General features: G+C 39.5%; 2 protein-coding genes and 1 non-coding gene across 7 annotated transcripts in view; 1 reads left to right on the top strand and 2 right to left on the bottom strand.

Annotated features, from left to right (window-relative positions):
- The window catches only part of FBXW12 (F-box and WD repeat domain containing 12), a 76,815-nt gene that overhangs the window by 14,645 nt on the left and 42,443 nt on the right, over positions 1-19,727 (top strand). The window contains exon 1 of one of the 5 annotated variants that reach the window (XM_086698317.1): positions 9,743-10,532. The exons of the other annotated variants lie outside the window; for them this stretch is intronic. The gene's annotated coding sequence lies outside the window, so the exon portion shown is untranslated. Of the gene's footprint in view, positions 1-9,742; positions 10,533-19,727 lie in introns of those variants that run through there. 5 annotated transcript variants of the gene reach the window in all.
- Positions 576-682, bottom strand: LOC112853070 (U6 spliceosomal RNA). Its single transcript, XR_003222878.1, has one exon. It is a non-coding gene; the product is annotated as a U6 spliceosomal RNA (small nuclear RNA).
- Positions 3,245-13,589, bottom strand: SPINK8 (serine peptidase inhibitor Kazal type 8 (putative)). The gene is made up of 4 exons (XM_025915926.1): positions 13,574-13,589; positions 11,532-11,560; positions 10,501-10,622; positions 3,245-3,320 (listed from the first exon to the last, which is right to left on the bottom strand). Exons 1-4 carry the CDS (start codon positions 13,587-13,589, stop codon positions 3,245-3,247), a joined length of 243 nt encoding a protein of 80 aa, XP_025771711.1.

Genomic DNA, 19,727 nt, shown 5'->3' with positions numbered 1-19,727 from the left:
GGTTCATTTAAGAACTTCTGATAAGACTCTCACTCTATTCTTTTCATTCTTGTTATGCTGTGTCCTAAGAAGTGAGAAGAAATTGGAGCAAATGACTGTAACTTCTAGATTATGTTGAGTAAATGTCCTTAGTCCTGAGTGATATCATTAGTCTTCAGTTTATAATTTTAGGAAAGTGCAAAAGCATTAAAGCATAAGAAATAAACATATATTAACATAAGCATGTATTTCCTCATCCTTTCTCAGTCTTGTGTATGTGTGTGTGTATATATGTGTTTCCCTAGGACCCTATCTGTATGTTTTATATAAGGATCTATGCAGTTTGTTCTAGTAGAATCTTCACTGTGGAATTATGTGAAACTCTCTAAGCCTCGGTTCCTTTGTCATTAAAATGGGGGTATACTTCCTAAGTTTATCATGAGATAGAGAAGTTAGTGCTTGTAGAGTATTTATTTAGAAACCTTACTGTGGCCAGGCATTACTCCAAGTATTGTGCTCAATATATTTTCTTTGTTTTTTTGTTTTATTTATTTATTCATTTTTTAAAATATAATTTATTATCAAATTGGCTTCCAAAAAATATGGAAAACTTCATGAATTTGTGTGTCATCCTTGCACAGGGGCCATGCTAATCTCCTCTGCATCGTTCCAATTTTAGTTTATGTGCTGCAGAAGCGAGCACTCAATACATATTCTTTGAATAGTAGTCTCTCTTTTATGTTATGGTTGTTAATTTCTCAAACCAGATCCTGGTGTATTGAAAGCCACATCACTCACATGACACATTCAGCTGGTAATGACCGGAGAGCCCTCAGGTTATAAATAGAACTGCCCTTGAGGTATCTATCCCCTTGTTTAGATTTCTGTGGTCATTTGCTCACAATCTATACAAGAACAGAGGGACCCTGAGGCATAAGTCATGTAGTTTTGGGATGAGAACACAGAATAGTTGATATTTTTAACATATCCTTATTAACCAAGAGAAGTGTTTGCCAGCCATATTTTCTACTGAGAATCATTTATCGAAGAAGCAAAATCTCAATGAGTTTGATCCTCTAACCATTGGTTTCCTCCAGTGCCAGCATTTTCTTCTACAGGGAGTAATACTTGAAGTGGCAGCCATTATGTTCCCCTTGATCATCTGGTGATTCAGCAAGTTCTGTAATTCTTCATGGTAAAGTTCAGGAGTTTTCCTGCAAAGGAAATACCTGCTTAGAGAAATCAAATTTGGGAAAATGAAGAGAAAAAGTACCACATTAATAACTACACCCATAGTCCTATAGGAGGAATGCTAAACAATTATTCTGCGAATTAAGGCAGACTAGAGACCTTCTAATTTCACTGGAGAACAAAAGCACAGAGTGGAAGTGGGAAAAGATGAGGAGAGCTAAGGATGCAGGTGCCTATGTGAGTCTTTGGACCCCAGGAGAGCCATGGGGCAGAAAGGTGGAGGGTAGAGGAGGAGGAAGTTGGAGTGGAGCAGAGTCGAAGTCAGAGGCACATGGGGTGCCATGGGCAGCATAGAAAGTGGTGTTAAAGAAGAGGGTCTGGAGGCTGACTAGCCAGGTTCAGGACTCAGTCCTTCCCGTTCCTAGCTGTGTATCCTTGGGCAAGTCACATCCCTCTGTGGACCTCTCCATTTTTCATTATGAAACATAGCTAATAGCAATACCTTCCTCATGGCGGGGGTTGTAGAAACACAGGGGAGTAGATGTAGGCAAAGCATGTGACACAGTGCAGGGTACATGGTTGGCAATCAATCAGTGATCATTGTTGGTCTTCCTGTCAAGGATATTGTTATTTTTTTTTGTGATCCTGTCAAAAACAGTTTCCATTGTGCTTTGGGAAAGGGCTGTGGGGAGGGGCCACTATTCATTCATTTATTTGTTTCCTCTCTTTCTCCCCACACTATAGCCAATGATTTTAATGAGTTCAGTGTATCTCTTTTTGTTTATGTGTTTGTATAAAATATATATTGTTTGTGTTATTTTTAGTTTATATAACGGTATGGTGTTACTTGTATTATTCCTTCTCTTGCTTTTTCTCTCAGTGCAGTATTTTGAGATCTACTCATACTTCTAAAGGTATATCTGATTTATTCTGAAAATTGCATGTAACTCCATGAAGACACCTTCCACAGTGTACCAGTTGATTTCTAGACTAGTCTCACCCAGGCTGCCCCCAAACCTGCCACCATGATTTCTCTCTAGTGGAACTAGAGAACTTTCAGGTTATAGGCCTTCCCCAAGTAATATGTATGGTGGTCTATATACATCAGTTGAGCCTTGTCAACTTGTCACTGAGATTATATTAAAAGATATTGTCATAGAGTTATTACAAAAGCATGTAATCATTTTACCTGTTTTACCTTCAACCTTCTTCATATTTTGTTCCAAGATGATTTTCTTCAGTTTTATTTCTCTCTTTTTTTTAAAGAGTCTCTCTTATTTATTTTGAGAGACATAGACAGCAAGCAGGGGAGGGACAGAGAGAGAGGGAGACAGAATTGCAAGTAGGCTCTAGGCCATCAGCACAGAGCCTGATGCAGGGCTCAAACTCATGAACCATGAGATCATGACCTGAACTGAAACCAAGAGTCGGACGCTTAACTGACTGAGCCACCCCGGGGCCCCTCTCCAGTCTTATTTATTTGCCTCATAATTCTACAATGATCTCTATGGCATCAGCCGAGTTCTTGCTTTGGCCTTATGACTCTAAGGTTAAAGACACAATATCTAGACCAGAGCTAAGTAAGACGTGGTCCATTCATCGCAGAATAACCTTTAATGTTCCAATTAATGTCTTTTGTCAATATCCCAGAAATTGGGCATGACAGGGAACAGAAAGGATGGACTGGATGTTCTTTACTACTGAGTTATTAGGCTAAAATACTTTTATTTCCCCAGCAGGTATTATTTTTGAGATGGCTGGGAAAATTTGAACATGAAGTACATATTAGAAGATGACAGGGAACTAATTAGGCGTGATAACAGAATTATGGGCATGTAAGGAAATGTCCACACTTCTGAGAGTGAAATGACATGATGTCCAAGCCATGTGTTAATATACCTAAGCAAAGAAAGAAGAAATTATAAAGGAAGGAAATGTGGCAAACACTTTGTACTTGGTTGGATTGATGTAATAGGCATATGATATTTACTGTTGTATCTAGTTTTATGCTTGAAAGTTTTTATAACAAAACATTTAAAACTCTCTACAACATATCAGTATATCTGATTTATTCCTAAAAGTGAAGAATGAAAGTGACTTTATTTACACAAGGTCCATCATACAGTTTAGTTATGTTTAGCCCTTCATATCTGAAAGAATTATATTTTGAAATGATCATTTTTTACTTTATGGCATATTATACATTATGACTAAATTTTATTTGATAATCTTTAGCTAAATTTGAGAAGGAAAAACACTCTGCTTATAGTGAATTCTTATGTAAAAAATATTTTATTTTATTTCTTTTTTTTTTAAGATTTAATTTTGGGGATCCTGGGTGGCTCGGTTGTGTAAGCGTCAATTCTTGATTTCAGTTCAGGTCATGATCTCACAGTTCATGGGATCGAGCTCCGTGTTGGGCTCTGCACTGAGAGCACAAAAGCCTGCTTGGGATTCTCTCTCTCTCTGCCCCTCCCCCTGCTCATTCTTTTTCTTTCTCTCTCTCAAAAATAAACAAACATTTTTAAAAAATTCTAAAATAAGATTTTATTTTTAAGTAATATCCATACCCGACTTAGGGCTTGAATTCACAACTCCAAGATTAAGAGTCACATGCTCCACTGACTGAGCCAGCCAGGCACCCCTGTAACAAGTATTTTAGAATACCTGTTGTTATAGATGTTTGTTTGTCAAAGATACTGGATGTACAAAACATACTTAGCATTAAATCAAATATAGAAAATTCAAAATCATCTTGAATATTTAAGTAGAAATACAGGGTATTATAAAGAGAATGTACAATAAAATTAAGGTATGAATTTGATGAAAGTTAAGGCATTATTACTGACCTTACATAAATAAAAAATGATTTTTAAGGAATACTATGAACAAGTGTCAACAAATTAGATAGCCTGGATGAAATGGACAAATTCCTAGAAACACAAATTACCTACACTGACTCAAGAAAGAGAAAATCTCAAGATCTATATCAAGTAAAGAGCTTGAATCAGCAATGAAAAAAACCTCTTAACAAAGAAAAGTTCAAGACTAAATATCTTCATTAGTGAATACTACCAAACATTTAAGAGAGAATGCCAGTTCTTTTCAAATTCTTCCAGATAATAGAAGAGGAAAAAATACTTTCTAATCATTCTATGAAGCCAGAATTACCGTGATAGCAAAGATAAAGACATCACACACACGCACACAAACAAGACTATAGGGGTGCCTGGGTGGCTCAGTTGGTTAAGTGTCCAACTTCAGCTCAGGTCATGATCTCACAGTTTGGGAGTTCGAACCCCAAGTTGGGCTCTGTGCTGACAGCTCAGAGCCTGGAGCCTACTCTGGATTCTGTGTCTCCCTCTCTCTGTCCCTTCCCCGTTCATGTTCTGTCTCTCTCTCAAAAATAAACATTAAAAAAAAAATTAAAAAGACTATAGACCAATATCCATTATGAATATAAATGCAAAAATTCTCAACTAAATACTAGTAAACTGAATCCAACAGCATATTACAAGAAGTACACACTATGACCAAGCAAGATTTATCCCAAGAGTGCAGTGTGGTTCAACCTAAAAATATCAACCATATCTATGCAATAACATCACTTAATAGAATGAAGGAGGTTAAAAGGACCTGTTCTTCTCAATTGACATTTAACAAAACCCTCATAGTATTTGGCAAAATTCAACACTTTTTCATAATAAAAACACTCAGAAAAAGAAAGACTAGAAGGGAACTTCTTCAACATGATAAAGAACATTTATGAAAACCCCACAACAAATATCATACTCAATGGTGAAAGACTGGAAGGTCTCTCATTATTTTTTAAAAAAATTTTTAATGTTTATTTATTAAAAAAAATTTAATGTTTAGTTTTGAGAGGGAGAGAGACAGAGCATGAGTGGGGGAGGGGCAGAGAGAGCGAGGGAGACACAGAATCCAAAGCAGGTTCCAGGCTCTGAGCTGTTAGCACAGAGCCCGAATTGGGGCTCGAGCCCACAAACTGCAAGATCATGACCTGAGATGAAGTCAGATGTTTAACCGACTGAACCACCCAGGTACCCTTGAAAGATCTCTTTCTAAGATCAGGAACAAGACAAGGATACCTACTTTTACCACTGATATTCAACATTATGCTAAAAGTTCTAGCCAGAGCTTTAGGCAAGAAAGAGAAATTAAAGGCATCCAAAATTTTATTTGTCAGTTTTACCTCAATAAAGCTGTGGTAGGTAGAGTGATCCAAATTGGAAAGAAGAAGTAAAACTATCTCTGTTTGAAGAGGACATGATTCTACATATAGAAAATCCCAAAAAATTCATATAAAAACTACTAAAGCTAATAATTAGATTGTTTCAGGGTACAGACCAACACATGAAAGTCAGTTGTAAACACAACTGACAGCATCAGTGAACAATCTGAAAATAAAATTAATAAAACAATTCCATTTACAATAGCATCCAAAAAAATAAAATACCTCTGAATAAATTTAGCCCAGTAGGTGAAAGACTTGTACACCACAAACTACAAAACATTTCTGAGAGAAAATGTCCTAATAAATGGAAGCCTCCCCCATGCTCATGGGTTGGAAGACTGAATATTGTCAAAATGTCCATATACCCAAAGCAATCTACAAAGTGTATGTACTAATGGCTTTTTTTTCCTTTGCAAAAATGGAAATGGGATCTCAGATCTATAGTAGTATTAAAAAACAACAGCTCTGTATCATAGTGAAAACAAGCAGCCCGGCAGCACCTAGAGGGGACAAGATGGTTTGGGAACTCCTTCAGAGTACCATTACCAAAGAATTGTCATTCCTTGACCTGTCTGATGATTGTCTAGAAGACCCACTTGGAGAGCTGTTTTTGTTTGACCTAACTCAGAGATACCCCAGTGTGAACAGCCTTTTCCCCTGGGAGCATTTGTTGAAAACAATCAGAGGCAATGTTTCAGTATCATGGCTGTCTTATGGTGGATAGCAGTTGGAGGAAAACAATAAGCCAACCAAAAGCTTAAAAGTAAAGGTGGAGGAATGAGATATCCATAGGAGGTTTTGAAAAGCACTAAGAAATTCCTGGGAATCTAGAAGACCATGAACATGTGTAGGGCTATGTGCATGATCAGGAAAGACCCGAGAAGGCCTTAAGCTCTCACCTCTGGCTAATCTTGAAGCTCTCCAAAAGCAGGAAGCGAAGGCTAAGTGTTGAAGACATTCCTCAACACATACAATGTTTTTGTTGGCAAAAACTGGGAGATTTATTGATTCCAACCATTTGAGGAAAATTTTGTCTAATCCCTATGAGACCACTAAGATAATTGAGTAGGACTTGTCAGTGACCATACATGACAAAGAAGGCAGACTTCACAGAATTATTCCAGAAACCATTAAACTAATAAATAGCAGCAGCAACAACAAACAGCAATAGCAACGAACCTTGGAGAATGGAGAGAATCTGATTTCCAGTGTTGCCACAACATATTATTTAAAATCACAAAAAATTGTGATGTATGCAAAGAAACAAGGAAGTATGGCCCATACACAGGATAAAAAGCAATCAATAGAAACAGTCACTGAGGAAGCCCAGATATTAGACTTATGAGACAATGATTTTAAATTATTTTTGTAATGTTTTATTTATTTTTGAGAGAGAAAGCATGAGCAGGGGATGGGCAGAGAGAGAAGGAGACAGAGGATCGGAAGTGGGTTCTGTGTCAACAGCAGCCAGCCCCATGCAGGGTTTGATCTGAGCCACCTAGGTGCCCTTTAAATTAGTTATTTTAAATATATTTAAAGAACTAAAGAAAACTATGTCCAAAGAACTAAAGGAAAGTATGAGAATAATGTCTCATCAAATAGAGAATATCAATAAAGCAATAGAAATATATTTCATAAACAACCCAAATAGAAATTATTGAAGTGACAAATATAATTATCTGATCGCTTCTTGGCCTTTTGGCTAAGGTCAAGTGTAAAAATGTAATTATCTGAAATGAAAAATTCACTGAAGAGGATCAACATCAGATTTGAGCAGGCAGAAGAGTAAGTGAACTTGAAGATAGGTCAATTAATATTGTCCAGTCTGAGGAAAAGAAAGAAAAAGTAATGAAAAATGAGCAGAGTGGGTCAAAATACTTCAGATAGCAAGTAAAAGAAAAAGCCAGTTCAAACTTGGGGGAAAAAAAATGAACAGAGGTACAAAGAAATGGAGGCTACCAACAAGTGTATCAACATATTGGAGTCCCAGTAAGAGAGGAGAGGAGAGGACAGAAAACATATTTGAAGGGGCACCTGGATGGCTCAGTTAAGTGTCTGACTCTTTTAAAAAAATGTTTTTTAATGTTTATTTTTGAGAGAGAGAGAGAGAGTGAGGAAGGGGCACAGAGAGAGAAGGAGACACAGAATCTGAAACAGACTCCAGGCTCGAGCCCAACTGTCAGCTGTCAGCACAGAGCCCAACGCATGGCTTGAACTCAGGAACCGTGAGATCATAACCTGATTTGAAGTCAGATGCTTAACCAACTGAGCCACTCAGGTGCCTCTTAAGTGTCTGACTCTTGATTTCAGCTCAGGTCATGATCTTATAGTCATGACATTGAGCCCTGCATCGGGCTCTGCCACTGAGAGGCTGCTTAGGATTCTCTCTCTCCCTCTCTCTCTTTCTCCCTGCCCACCTCCCTCTCTCTCAAAAGTAAATAAACTAAAAATAAATAAATTAATTAAATTAAATTAAATTAAATTAAATTAAATTAAAACATTTGAAGAAATAAGGGCTGAAACTTTCTAACTTTGATTAAAAATTTGATTAAAAAGGCATTAATAGGGGGTGCCTGGGTGGCTCAGTTGGTTGAGCGTCCGACTTCGGCTCAGGTCATGATCTCACGGTTCGTGAGTTCAAGCCCCGCGTCGGGCTCTGTGCTGACAGCTCGGAGCCTGGAGCCTGCTTCGGATTCTGTGTCTCCCTCTCTCTCTGCTCCTCCCCTGCTCATGCTCATGCTCTGTCTCTGTCTCTCTCCCTCAAAAATAAATAAAACATTAAAAATAAATAAATAAATAAATAAATAAATAGGCATTAATATACACATCCAAAAAGTTCAATAAACTCAAAATAGGATAAACTCAAAGAGATCCACATATGGACAAATCATTATCAAACTGTGGAAAGATGAGACAAAGAGGGAATCTTGAAAGAGGCAGTAGAGAAATGAATTATCACATACTCTGATCCTCTGTAGGATTAACACCTGATTTCTCATCAGAAACCATGGCCAGAAGACAGTAAGATGATATAAAGTGCTGAAAGAAAGTGACTGTCAACTGAGTCTATAACCAGCAAACATTATTCTCTTCAGAAATAAAGGTGTGTGTCTGACTCTTGATTTTGGCTCAGGTCACGGTGCCATGTCGGACTGAGCCCCACGTCAAGCTCTGCACTGAGTGTGCAGCCTGCTTAAGATCTCTCTCTCTCCCTCTGCCCCTCTCCCTTGCTCACACTCTCTTTCTCTCTCTGAAAGAAAGAAGAAAGAAAGAGAGAGAGAGAAAGAAAGAAAGGAGGGAGGGAGGGAGGGAGGGAGGAAGGCAGGAAGGGAGGAAGGAAGGAAGGAAGGAAGGAAGGAAGGAAGGAAGGAAGGAAGGAAGGAAGGAAAGGAAGGAAGAAGAGATTAAAACACTGCCAGATTAACAAAAATTGGGAGAATCTGTTGCTTCAAAATACTAAAGACAGTACTTTAGACTGAAGTGAAAGGACACTAGACAGAAACTCAAATCCACATGAAGAAACAAAGAGAACCAATAAAGGTAACTACATAGGAAAATAGAAAAGATAGTATAAATGTATTTTTTCTCTGTAAACTTTTTTCTCCTGAGTTAAAAGACAACTAACTAAAGCAATAAATCTATGTTGATGGGCATACATGTATAGAAGTATAATTTGCATGATAATAATATGCAAAGAAGGGTGAATAAGCATGGGGCTATATAGGAGCAAAGTTTTTAAAATACTTTCATAATTAATGTATCAATCCAAACTAGATTATAGTAAATTACTTTTAATTCCCATTTTAACTACTAAGAAAATATTTCAAAAAATATAGTCAGTGTGAATTCTCTGGAAGCCGTCTCTCCAGTATCTCTTGGTTTTAGCATCCTATGAGTCTATGATGGTCTAAGTTCCCCAGATTGTGCATTCTGATTGTCAGATGTCTATACCAGTGATTGAGGCTGATGCCAAAGTTGTTTGCCTCACCAAGTGTTTTATGGGTTCTAGTGTAAATTTTGATATTTATGCAGCAAGGCATGCAAGAAAGTCTAATCCTGCTCAGCTCAACATCTGTTATTGTGACCAAGATTATTATTTCTTCTTTTCAACGTTTATTTATTTTTGGGACAGAGAGAGACAGAGCATGAACGGGGGAGGGGCAGAGAGAGAGGGAGACACAGAATCGGAAACAGGCTCCAGGCTCCGAGCCATCAGCCCAGAGCCCGACGCGGGGCTCGAACTCACGGACCGCGAGATCGTGACCTGGCTGAAGTCGGACACTTAACCGACTGCGCCACCCAGGCGCCCCATATTATTTCTTCTTTTAAGAAAACAAGAGGAAACAGAAAGACGTAAGTTTTTTCTACTCTCATGTCTTTGCTTTTCTCTCTCTTAAAGTATTGGACTTAATCTCTAAATTTTAGTTACCCAGGGGTGTAGCTTTTCTCCTTAAAGGAGAAAGCAGATATTGGGAAATCCTCCTCCCACCTCTGTAAGGCAGCCTCCTTGATAAAAACTTTGGTGCCTCACTATTATTCCTCTCAGACCAAAGAATTGGGCGTTTCATGTGGTTGTCTCCCAAATCTTCTAACATGTGATGGGGCCAAAGACTAAACCACATAGCTAAAGCATGAAAGGTAAAAGAAAATTGGAAGCTAAAGAAAGTTATTTGAGAGAATAATATCCATTCAAAGATCAATAAGCCATCAGCTGGGAAGATTCTACACCCAGCCCACTCCTCCTCTTCTTCATCAGCATTTGTTCTTTGGCCTGAGGGGGCTTGAGGGTAACCCTCATCTGTGATCACATGATCTGAATCCTGTGGCTACTTGCTACTGAGAACTTTCCACTTGATACTTAGCCAGGCCAGACAGAACACTCTCACCTCAGTGGCTTTCTGTTTCTGCATTGTGTGAATGAGATCCCTTCTGGGAACATAGGGAAGGATGGAAGAAATGGAGGAGTCTCTGGAGGGAAGATCGAACTATTAGGAAGTGTTCTGAGGAGGTTACTCCTATCTTGTCTACCTTTAGCCTCTTGACAGACAGAAGGGAGAAGAGAAATCAAGACTTACAGAATTTTGGAGCAGAGATGGCATTCACCACTGTAGGTAACCTGGTCACTGCCACATATGGGTTCACTTGGTTTGATGTAAGAGATAAACCAGCATTTATTTATATTTTCCATGCACTCAACCTAAAGATGAGACACAGATTGCTGCTTCAGATGCTTTACTCCAGGTCCTCTGACCATCATCACTGGTAATGGGGCTCGGAGGGGGACTGAAAAAGGAACACTAGACCAGGAGTTTAGAGAAGGGTCTTTAGCAACTTCAGTGTTTGGCCCCTGGCACTTAACCAATATTATAATATAATATAATATAATATAATATAATATAATATAATATAATATAATATAATATAAATTATAACTGGCACTTAACCAATAAAACTATAATATAATTAATATAATATAATATAATATAATACAATATAACATAAATTATAATATAACATATGATCTGTGAACTCCCCAGTCTGAGCTAAAAGACTCATCAGGATGAAAATCCCTGCCCTATCAACTACCAAATGTGATTGTTGGATTACAGAAAGGAAAATGTCTTTCAAGGCTAGACTTTTCTTATGAACGTTACTGAGTGACTTATATATGGTGCTTCAGACATTAGTGATGTCAAACTCGCCACAGCAGAGGTAAGATATAGAAGGAAGGGGACAGAGAGAGTACATTGTGGGGCCTTAGTGTGTGGGGTGCAGGATGTACATTTTGGCATATCTTAGCTGAAAAAATGTCCACTGCAGCATAGGACAGACCTGGATTTGAGCCGTGATTTCGTCCATTTAATGGTTCAAAATATTTGCCTTCTATCCCACAAGAGAGTATGAACTGACTGGAATAATGCATGGGAAGAGGGCTCAGGAACATATGAAATGGGCTACACATGGTTGATGACCCAGATTTTATTGTGGTATATTATTCCCATGCCAACCCCCTCTGTCCCCACCTCTCAGAAGAAAATCTGGGGCTATCGAGGAAACTGGCATGCTGCCCATTCCTGTTCTTGGGAACCACGGAAGTAGAGCTCACCTTCATCTCTTGTAGGCGAGCCCCTGCACCTGCAGGAAGAGGGAAATCTGGAAGACAAAAACACATTCAGAAGAGTTGTTCTGTCTTCTGACCTTAGGGGGAAAAGCTAGGATGAAGGAGACCCTGGTTGGCAGACAGGAAGTATCAGATCCCTAAGAAGGGGCTGGGATTGGGGCACCCAGGTGGCTCAGTTGGTTAAGCATTTGACTCTTGATTTCGGCTCAGGTAATGATCACACAGTTCCATGAGATGAAGCCATGCATCAGGCTTTGCTCTGACAACATGGAGTCCGCTTGGGAATCTCTCTCTCTCTCCACTCACCCTCAGAATAAGTAAACTTAAAAAAAAGAAGGGGCCCAGTTCTTCTGTGATGCATACTGCTCTCTAAAGAAGTGAAGAAATAGGGAACTTGTGACCCCCTCCCTCATGTAAAATGGGGATCTTAATTCTGGCCCTGCCCTTTCATAGGTAAATAACAACTTTCATAATCCTTCTCAGTTGTTTTAGAAAACACTCTCTAAATTACAAATTTCCATGAAGCAGTTATATTGAGATACCTCCAAAGCTGCTGACTTTCATTAAGGCTTCCATATATTTTTTCTTTTTTTTTAATTGAAGTGTAATTAACATACAATGTTATATTAATTTCAAAAGCTTACATACTCTTGGCCCAAAGCGAACTGTGTGGGTCCACTTACATGTGGATTTTTTTCAATAAGGACAATATTGAAATGTAAATGTATTTTTCCTTATGATTTTCTTTTTTTAAATGTTTATTTATTTGAGAGAGAGAGAGACATAGCGTGAGCAGGGAGGGGCAGAGAGAGAGGGAGACACAGAATCCAAAGCAGGCTCCAGGCTCTGAGCTGTCAGCACAGAGCCCCACGCAGGGCTTGAACTCATGGACCATGAGATCATGACCTGAGCCGAAGTCGGAGGCGTAACCAACTGAGCCACCCGGGCGCCTCCATGATTTTCTTAATAACATTTTCTTTTCTCTAACTTACTTTATTGTAAGAATACAGTACACAATACATATAACATACAAAATATATGTTAATCAAGTGTTTACGTTATTGGTAAGGCTTCCAGTCAAAAGTAGGCTTATTAGTAAAGTTTTGGGGAGCCCAAAGTTATACACAGATTTTGACTGTATGAGGGAGTAAGGGTCAGTGCCCCTTACCCTGCATTGTTCAAGGGTCCACTGTATATGTGTATAATACTTTATTATATATAATTATATGTTGTAATGATCTAACAATCATATTTATATTATCAACTCTATTTATATATAACAGCTTTATTAAGATATGATTTACATACCACAGAATTCACCCATTTGAAATGTACAGTGGTTTTTAGTATATTCACAGAGTTGTGCAACCATTACCACAATCAGTTTGAGATCATTTTCATCACCCCAAAAAGAAACCCTGTACTCGTCAGCAGTCCCTTTTCATTCCTCCCTCCACACCCCCTCCCTTCCCCCACCCCAGACAACCAATAATCTACTTTCTGTCCTTTCTGGACACTTTATACAAATAGAATCATACATGTGTAGTCTTTGTGTCTATCTTCTTTCACTTAGCATGGTATTTTAAAGGGCTATCCCTGTTATTGTATGCATCAGTACTTTATTCCTCTTTATAGCTAAATTTAATATTCCATTGGATGTAAATACTATGTTTTACTTATTCATTAATCAACCAATGGACATCTGAATTGTTTTCACTTTTAGGCTATTATGAGCAAGGCTGATATGAACATTTATACACATTTTCTGTGTGGCCATGTGTTTTTATTTCCCTCAGGTATATACCTAAGAGTGGAATCCCTGGGTCATATGGTGACCTTTTGAGAAACTACTGGACTATTTTTCAAAGAAGCCGAACCATTTTATATTTCCAGTGACAGTGTATGAGGATTCCAAGTTTTTCACATTCTTGTCGACCCTTGTTATTTTCTCCCTTTTTTATTATAGCCATCATAGTGGGTACAAAGTGGTATCTCATTGTGGTTTTGATGAATATTTCTCTACTGACCGATGATGTTGAGCATCTTTTCATGTACTTATTAGCCATTCGTTTATCATCTTTGGAGAAATGTCTATTCAGTTACTTTGCCTATTTTTTAAAAATTGGCTTATTTGTCTCTTTATTATTGAGTTGCAAGAGTTCTTTATATATTCTGGATACTAGTTTATTGGCACTTGATCAGTCTTTCCAGCCACTGGTCTGTCACACTGTTGGACCAGGGACCATTTCTGCCTTATAACCAGGATCTAGCTCAGTTTCTGGAACAAGCTGAGCATATGGTGTGTAGTTATTGGATATGTATATACGTGGCGTGTCAACTAATGTCAACAGCTGATGTCAACAGCAGGTCTCTTCCCTGACTCACCACCAACCTCAGTTTCTGAATTTGGCCAAGAAAGAATTCAGAGCCAAAATCTCAAGTAGGCAAGAGTTTAATAGCAGTTAAGGGGAAAGTACACTCTCAGAATGGGAGAGGAAGCAGGCCCAGAGGTCACAATTGCACCAGAATTAGGGTTTTTTTTGTTTTTTGTTTTTGTTTGCATAGGTTATGGGTCATAGTTAGGGAGGCCTCTGACTGAGTCTGAGCTATTTCTGATCCTCTAAGGGACTCCTCCTGCCAGTCCAGAGAGGGAGTTTTTGGCCCTATGAGGTCCTTATGGGAACTGTCATGTCAGCTATCCTCCATGAGGAGGATCAACCGCAATATAAATGTATTACAACGAAGCTATAGGTTACTGTAGTGCAGTGGTTATAGGGGATAATGCATGCATATCCCCTGGGGTCTTTTTCTAGCTGTTTGTGTTCTGGGGATGATTGGTGGTTTCTTGATTTTTATCTTTGTGATAAAGATAGGAAACCCATCATAGTAGTAAGGCAATTATCACAAAGACTTTTGTGTTTAGTACAGCAGAGCTATGATAAGATTTGCCCTAAAAAAGACAGCTCTTAAGAAGTAGGATGGTGGGTTAGAGGAAGTTAAGTTGGAGACAAAAGGAACAGTTATGGAGAATATAAAAATACTTTCAGGGAACAATGATGAAAACCTTCATTAAGGAAGAGTCATTTTAGGGGCACCTGGATGGCTCAGTTTAAGCATCTGACTTCGGCTCACGTCATGATCTTGTGGTTCGTGAGTTTGAGCCCCGCATTGGGCTCTGTGCTTTGGATTCTGTGTCTCCCTCACTCTCTGCCCCTCCCCCACTCATACTCTGTCTCTCTGTCTCTCGAAAATAAATAAACATTAAAAAAAATTTTTTTAAAGGAAGAGTCATTTTTGTGAGACAGGCATGGATTTATATGATACATGAAGTGTTTCACCGACTGAACAGGGTTGATATGGGTACAAAGGAGAGAAACAAACTTGAGCGAAAATATAAGGCCACAAAACTAGAGAAGGACAGAGTGATTTTCAAGAAAGATGGATTTTCAAGAAAGATGTTCCTCACAGAGGGTTGGCATAAGACTTAGCCAGAAGGTCACACGGTCTGCTTGCAGGAGGGTCGCTGCCAGTGGGTGGTGTTCTCAGGAGCAGTGGGGATGAGGATTGAGTGAGAGATGGGAAAGCGTAAAAATATATCTCAGTTTTTTTAATGCTTATTTATTTATTGAGAGAGAGAGAGAATCCCAATCAGGCTCTGTGCCGTCAGCACCCCTATATTTGGATATCTTTAGAGAGGATTACATTTAATAGGGAAGAGGAGGTGTGATATAAGAAGAAATATATGTTTGGTGTGTCTCCAGTTCTTGGCACAGAGCTCCAAAAACCCTAGTAATTTCCTGAGAGATGGGGAGAAGAGTGTCTTTTGTTATTCATAATAAGCTCCTTTCCACCATACCTGAGTTTATGCTAATGAGGTGGCTCTTGGAGGAGGAGAATGGGGCTGGTTTCTAGAGGAAAAAACCACAGGATTAGAGAATTGGAACCTTCTACCCCACCCCTCAACCTCTGGAGAGGAGAGGGGCTGGAGATTGAACTAATCACCAAAGGACGATGATTTAATCATGCCTTTGTGGAACTGTGTAATTTTTTTAAAGTTCATTTATTTAAAAAAAATTTTTTTAACATTTATTTATTTTTGAGAGAGACACACAGAGCATGAGTGGGGGCAGAGAGAGAGGGAGACACAGAATCCAAAGTAGGCTCCAGGCTCTGAGCTGTCAGCACAGAGCCGGATGTGGGGCTCAAACTCATGGACCGCGAGATCATGACCTGAGCCGAAGTTGGATGCTCAACTGACTGAGTCACCAGGGGCCCCTAAGTTCATTTATTTTGAGAGAGAGAGAGACACACACACAAAGAGAGCAAGTGGGGAAGGGACAAAGAGAGAGGGAGACCGAGGATCTGGAACGGGCTCTGCGCTGACAGCAGAGAGCCCAGTGTGGGACTTGAACTCACAAACTGTGAGATCACGACCTGAGCCGAAGTTGGACACTTAACCATCTGAGACACCCAGGTGCCCCTGTACAAAATTGCTAGACATAAGAGATTCCATTTTGAAGCTCTATTTTCCATTCTAAGTAATGAACTCTCGAACTGGGCCAGAAGTGCTAATTGTATTACAAACAGTTGCTCGTAAAATCCAACAGAACAACTGGTATTCAGACCGTAAAACTGTGGATATGACCTTCATCGTGATGGAAAAGTTACCTAATGCAGACCAGAAGGAGTTCTGTTCGATAGTACCTATAAAATAACCAACTAGATAGTAATCAAAAGCAGCTCTACCAGTCAGCACTGAATTGAGGTTTTTTTCTTCTCTTATTTATCTAGGATCATGTAGTTACCCTCCTTTCTCATAAAAACCCTTTGTTTTCCCATGTGAGCAGCAGATGGTAGCTCTGGAATCCGTTCTTGCCAAATTGCAATTCTGAGACCTCAAATAAAGGTCTTTGTTGTTTTTTTTTTTTTCTTTTCGGTTTTGCCTCTTTTTCTCAGTAGACACCTTCATAATGGAACCTCCATAAAAATCCTAAACCAAAGGGTTTGGAGAGAATCCAGGTTGAACACATTGAGGTGCCGGGAGGGTGGTGCCCCCAGAGGACATGGAAGCTCTGTGTCCCTTCCCACCTACCTTGCCCTGTGCCTCTCTTCCATTTGGCTGTTTCTGAGTTCTGCCTTTTATAATAAACCGGAAATAGTAAGTAAAGCACTTTCCTGAGGTCTGTGAGCCATTCTAGCAAATTATTGAACCTAAGAATGGAGTCAGGGGAATTCCTGTGTTATAGCTAGTTGGTTAGAAGTGCTGGAGGCCCAGTCTTGTGATTGCTGTCTGAAGTAGGGGCAGTCTTGTGGGATTGAGTCCTTACCCCATACTGTTGGGATGCATGGCCGGTGGTAGTGTCATAATTGTGTTAAACTGTAAGACACCCGATTGGTGTCCACAGAAAATGGGAGGATTGCTTGGTGTGGAAAACCCACACATTTGGTGTCAGAAGTGTTGGAGTGGAAGGAAAGAGTTTTTTCTTCAGCAGAGGAGGGAAAGGAGTTTTCCCCATAAGATATGAGAGGCATGGAGATTAGTTTTCAATTTGTTACAGAGCCTCTTAAGATGTGAGGCGCTTGGGAAAAAAATGTTTTCAGTGAGAGAAAGCACCAATAGAAAGTAAAAAAAATTGAAGATAAATGAAAGTTTCAAAGTCCAAATGGAAAAAGGATGTGTTGGGTGTAGAGGCTTGAGCTATGGAAACCTGAGGAAGGCAAAAGGACCCACAGCGACCACCGGAGCTGACACAGGCTCATCACGTGACCTACCTCAAAATAGCCATAGGCCCTAACTGACCAATTACGAGCAGGCGCAATTCCGAAGATTACCAAAAAATGGGAAATTTCCATTTGTCCCCATACTCCCTCACTCGGCCCCATTACTGTGGCCCCTCAGCACCGCCTCCTGGCAGACAGTTTCTCCCTTGCTGTTCTGCCTGCTGTTCCCTTGCAGTGTATTCAAGAAACTTCGATCTCTTTTGCTCTGCCTTGGGTGAATTCTTTCACCACCTACGCCGCCAGCCCCCACAGATTGGAACGCACCACACTGAGGCGCTCAGAGATTCCCTACCATTAAGCATGAACTCTAAAACCAGCCATTGACCAGAAGAATATCTGATTCTATTTCCACAGAGCTGCTCAAGTTCTTTTTGGGTTTGAGAAATGTAAATAGACCCTGAAAATGAAAGTTTCTAAGGTTTGAAGGCCTGGATAGTAACTAGGTATTTTGAAAAGTTCAGTGGTCCTGGGTTTGAAAGGTTAGAATTTGACTCCCAGCTTTGATACCAATGACACTGAGGGAAGCCTTTCTTCCTCTGAGTTTCAGTTTCTACATCTGTAACCTAAAGGAATTAGGACTAAATAGGGAGCCTGGGTGGCTCAGTCGGTTAAATGTCCAACTCTGGTTCAGGTCATGATCTTGCAGTTAGTGAGTTTGAGTCCCACGTCAGGCTCTGTGCTGAAGCTCAGAGCCTGCAGCCTGCTTCGGATCTGTGTCTTCCTCTCTCTGCCCCTCCTCTGCTCATGTTCTCTCTCTCTCTCTCTCTCTCTCTCTCAAAAACAAATAAACATTTAAAAAAAGGATTAAATAAAATTGAACAGCCCTTCCACTTTCACCTCTGATTTTCCTATGATCCTGGATTTACCCCAGAAAATTTGGGCAGAGCAAGGATATATAACTCACCAACTGCAAAGACAGCCCACACGGAGACTGCCAGAACAAGGGCGGCTTTTGACAAATTCCTTCATAGTGGCAGAGAAGCTGTGAAAATATGCAGCCTTTGACGGGAGGGTAGAGAAAGTTCCAGGTGAAGCACAAGTTCTTAGAGCGATCCCTCATTGGCCAGGAATTGAAGTCTAAATACTTCAAGTTTGCTCTTTCCTCAGGTCATTTGGAATGAATTCTGTCTGATGCAATTAAATTGCTTAATTTATTTCCCTAGAGCAATTGGACATTGGAAGAAAATGATCCCCAAAATGGAATTTTAGAAGATGCTAGAAAAAAAGCTAGTACAGACTATCTGCAAGGAGATCATTTGGTAAAGAATAAGCAACAAGAACTTTGCAATTAAATGTTTAGAAGTTGATACTTATCTCTGAGGTAAGAAAGACAGTCACTAGGAAGTTCAGTGACACGTGTTAAATCAATAGACAATAAAAAAGATGGGAAGAGACAAAACAGAAAACTCACTCCCATTTCTTAATCTTCCATATTATTACTTTGGTGTTAATTTTAGTAATCGATCACAGTATTGCAAGCAAAACCATGGAGTATTACCAACAGCAAGCATTATTGAAAATATTATAGCATGAGGCAGTTAACATTATTTATGTGCAGGTTTCCGTACATTTTCCTATACATTTTCCAGGCAAATTATATACCTAGGTAATTTCTGTCCCAACACCTTCCCTGAGTGAAAACAAACATTAATAATATAACCCTTTTCCTACTCAAAAATTTGCAAATGAGTAAGTCCACTTTACCTGCTATGACTCCTGCAGTGTCTGTGAGAAACAGGCTGGATGAGATATTTCTTATTTCCAGTTTGTTGGTAATAAAATAACAATGGGCGGGGGAAGGAGAAAATGTCTTTTCAAGGCCCATACGCCTGGCAGTAGAAGAGAGTGAACTTTGTGGGGTTTTTTTTTTTTAAGATTAAAAAATTTTTTTTCTTTTAGATTTATTTATTTTTAATAGACAGAGAGAGACAGAGCACAAGTGGGGAAGGGGCAGAGAGAGAAGGAGACACAGAATCCGAAGCAGGCTCCAGGCTCTGAGCTGTCAGCACAGAGCCCGACGCGGGGCTCAAACTCACAAACCGTGAGTCAGACACTCAACCGACTGAGCCACCCAGGCGCCCCAAGATTTTTAAATTATTTTTTAAGTAATCTCCACACCCAACATGGGGCTTGAACTTACAACCTCAAGAGCAAGAGTCACTCTACAGACAGAGCCAGCCAAATGCCCCCAAGAGTATGAACTCTGAACTTAGGAGGTATAGTCATAACTCCCACCTATTTCTTCCAACTCCAAATTCCGTAATGCCTAAATCTTATGAGTTTCAATTTCAGTGTTTTAAGGGTGGTTTGTACTGTCCACTCCAGAATCTGGTTCTTGCCAAACCTGTAGCAGGTTAGGGTGTGTCCTACCCAAATTTTGAATTCCTGCATTTTTATCTG

Source organism: Puma concolor, chromosome A2 (assembly GCF_028749965.1).
Source record: "Puma concolor isolate L17-30 chromosome A2, mPumCon1.1.hap2, whole genome shotgun sequence".
Classification (NCBI taxonomy): domain Eukaryota; kingdom Metazoa; phylum Chordata; class Mammalia; order Carnivora; family Felidae; genus Puma; species Puma concolor.
Note: the sequence above shows the minus strand (reverse complement) of the source record. Positions and strands in the feature narration are given on the sequence as shown.

Coding starts and splice junctions, on each gene's coding strand:
- SPINK8 (XM_025915926.1), bottom strand. Junction 10,623..11,531: donor CTCGCCTACAAGAGATGAAG/GTGAGCTCTACT, acceptor TCTCATCTTTAG/GTTGAGTGCATGGAAAATAT. Junction 3,321..10,500: donor CATCTCTGCTCCAAAATTCT/GTAAGTCTTGAT, acceptor TAATTCTTTCAG/ATATGAAGGGCTAAACATAA.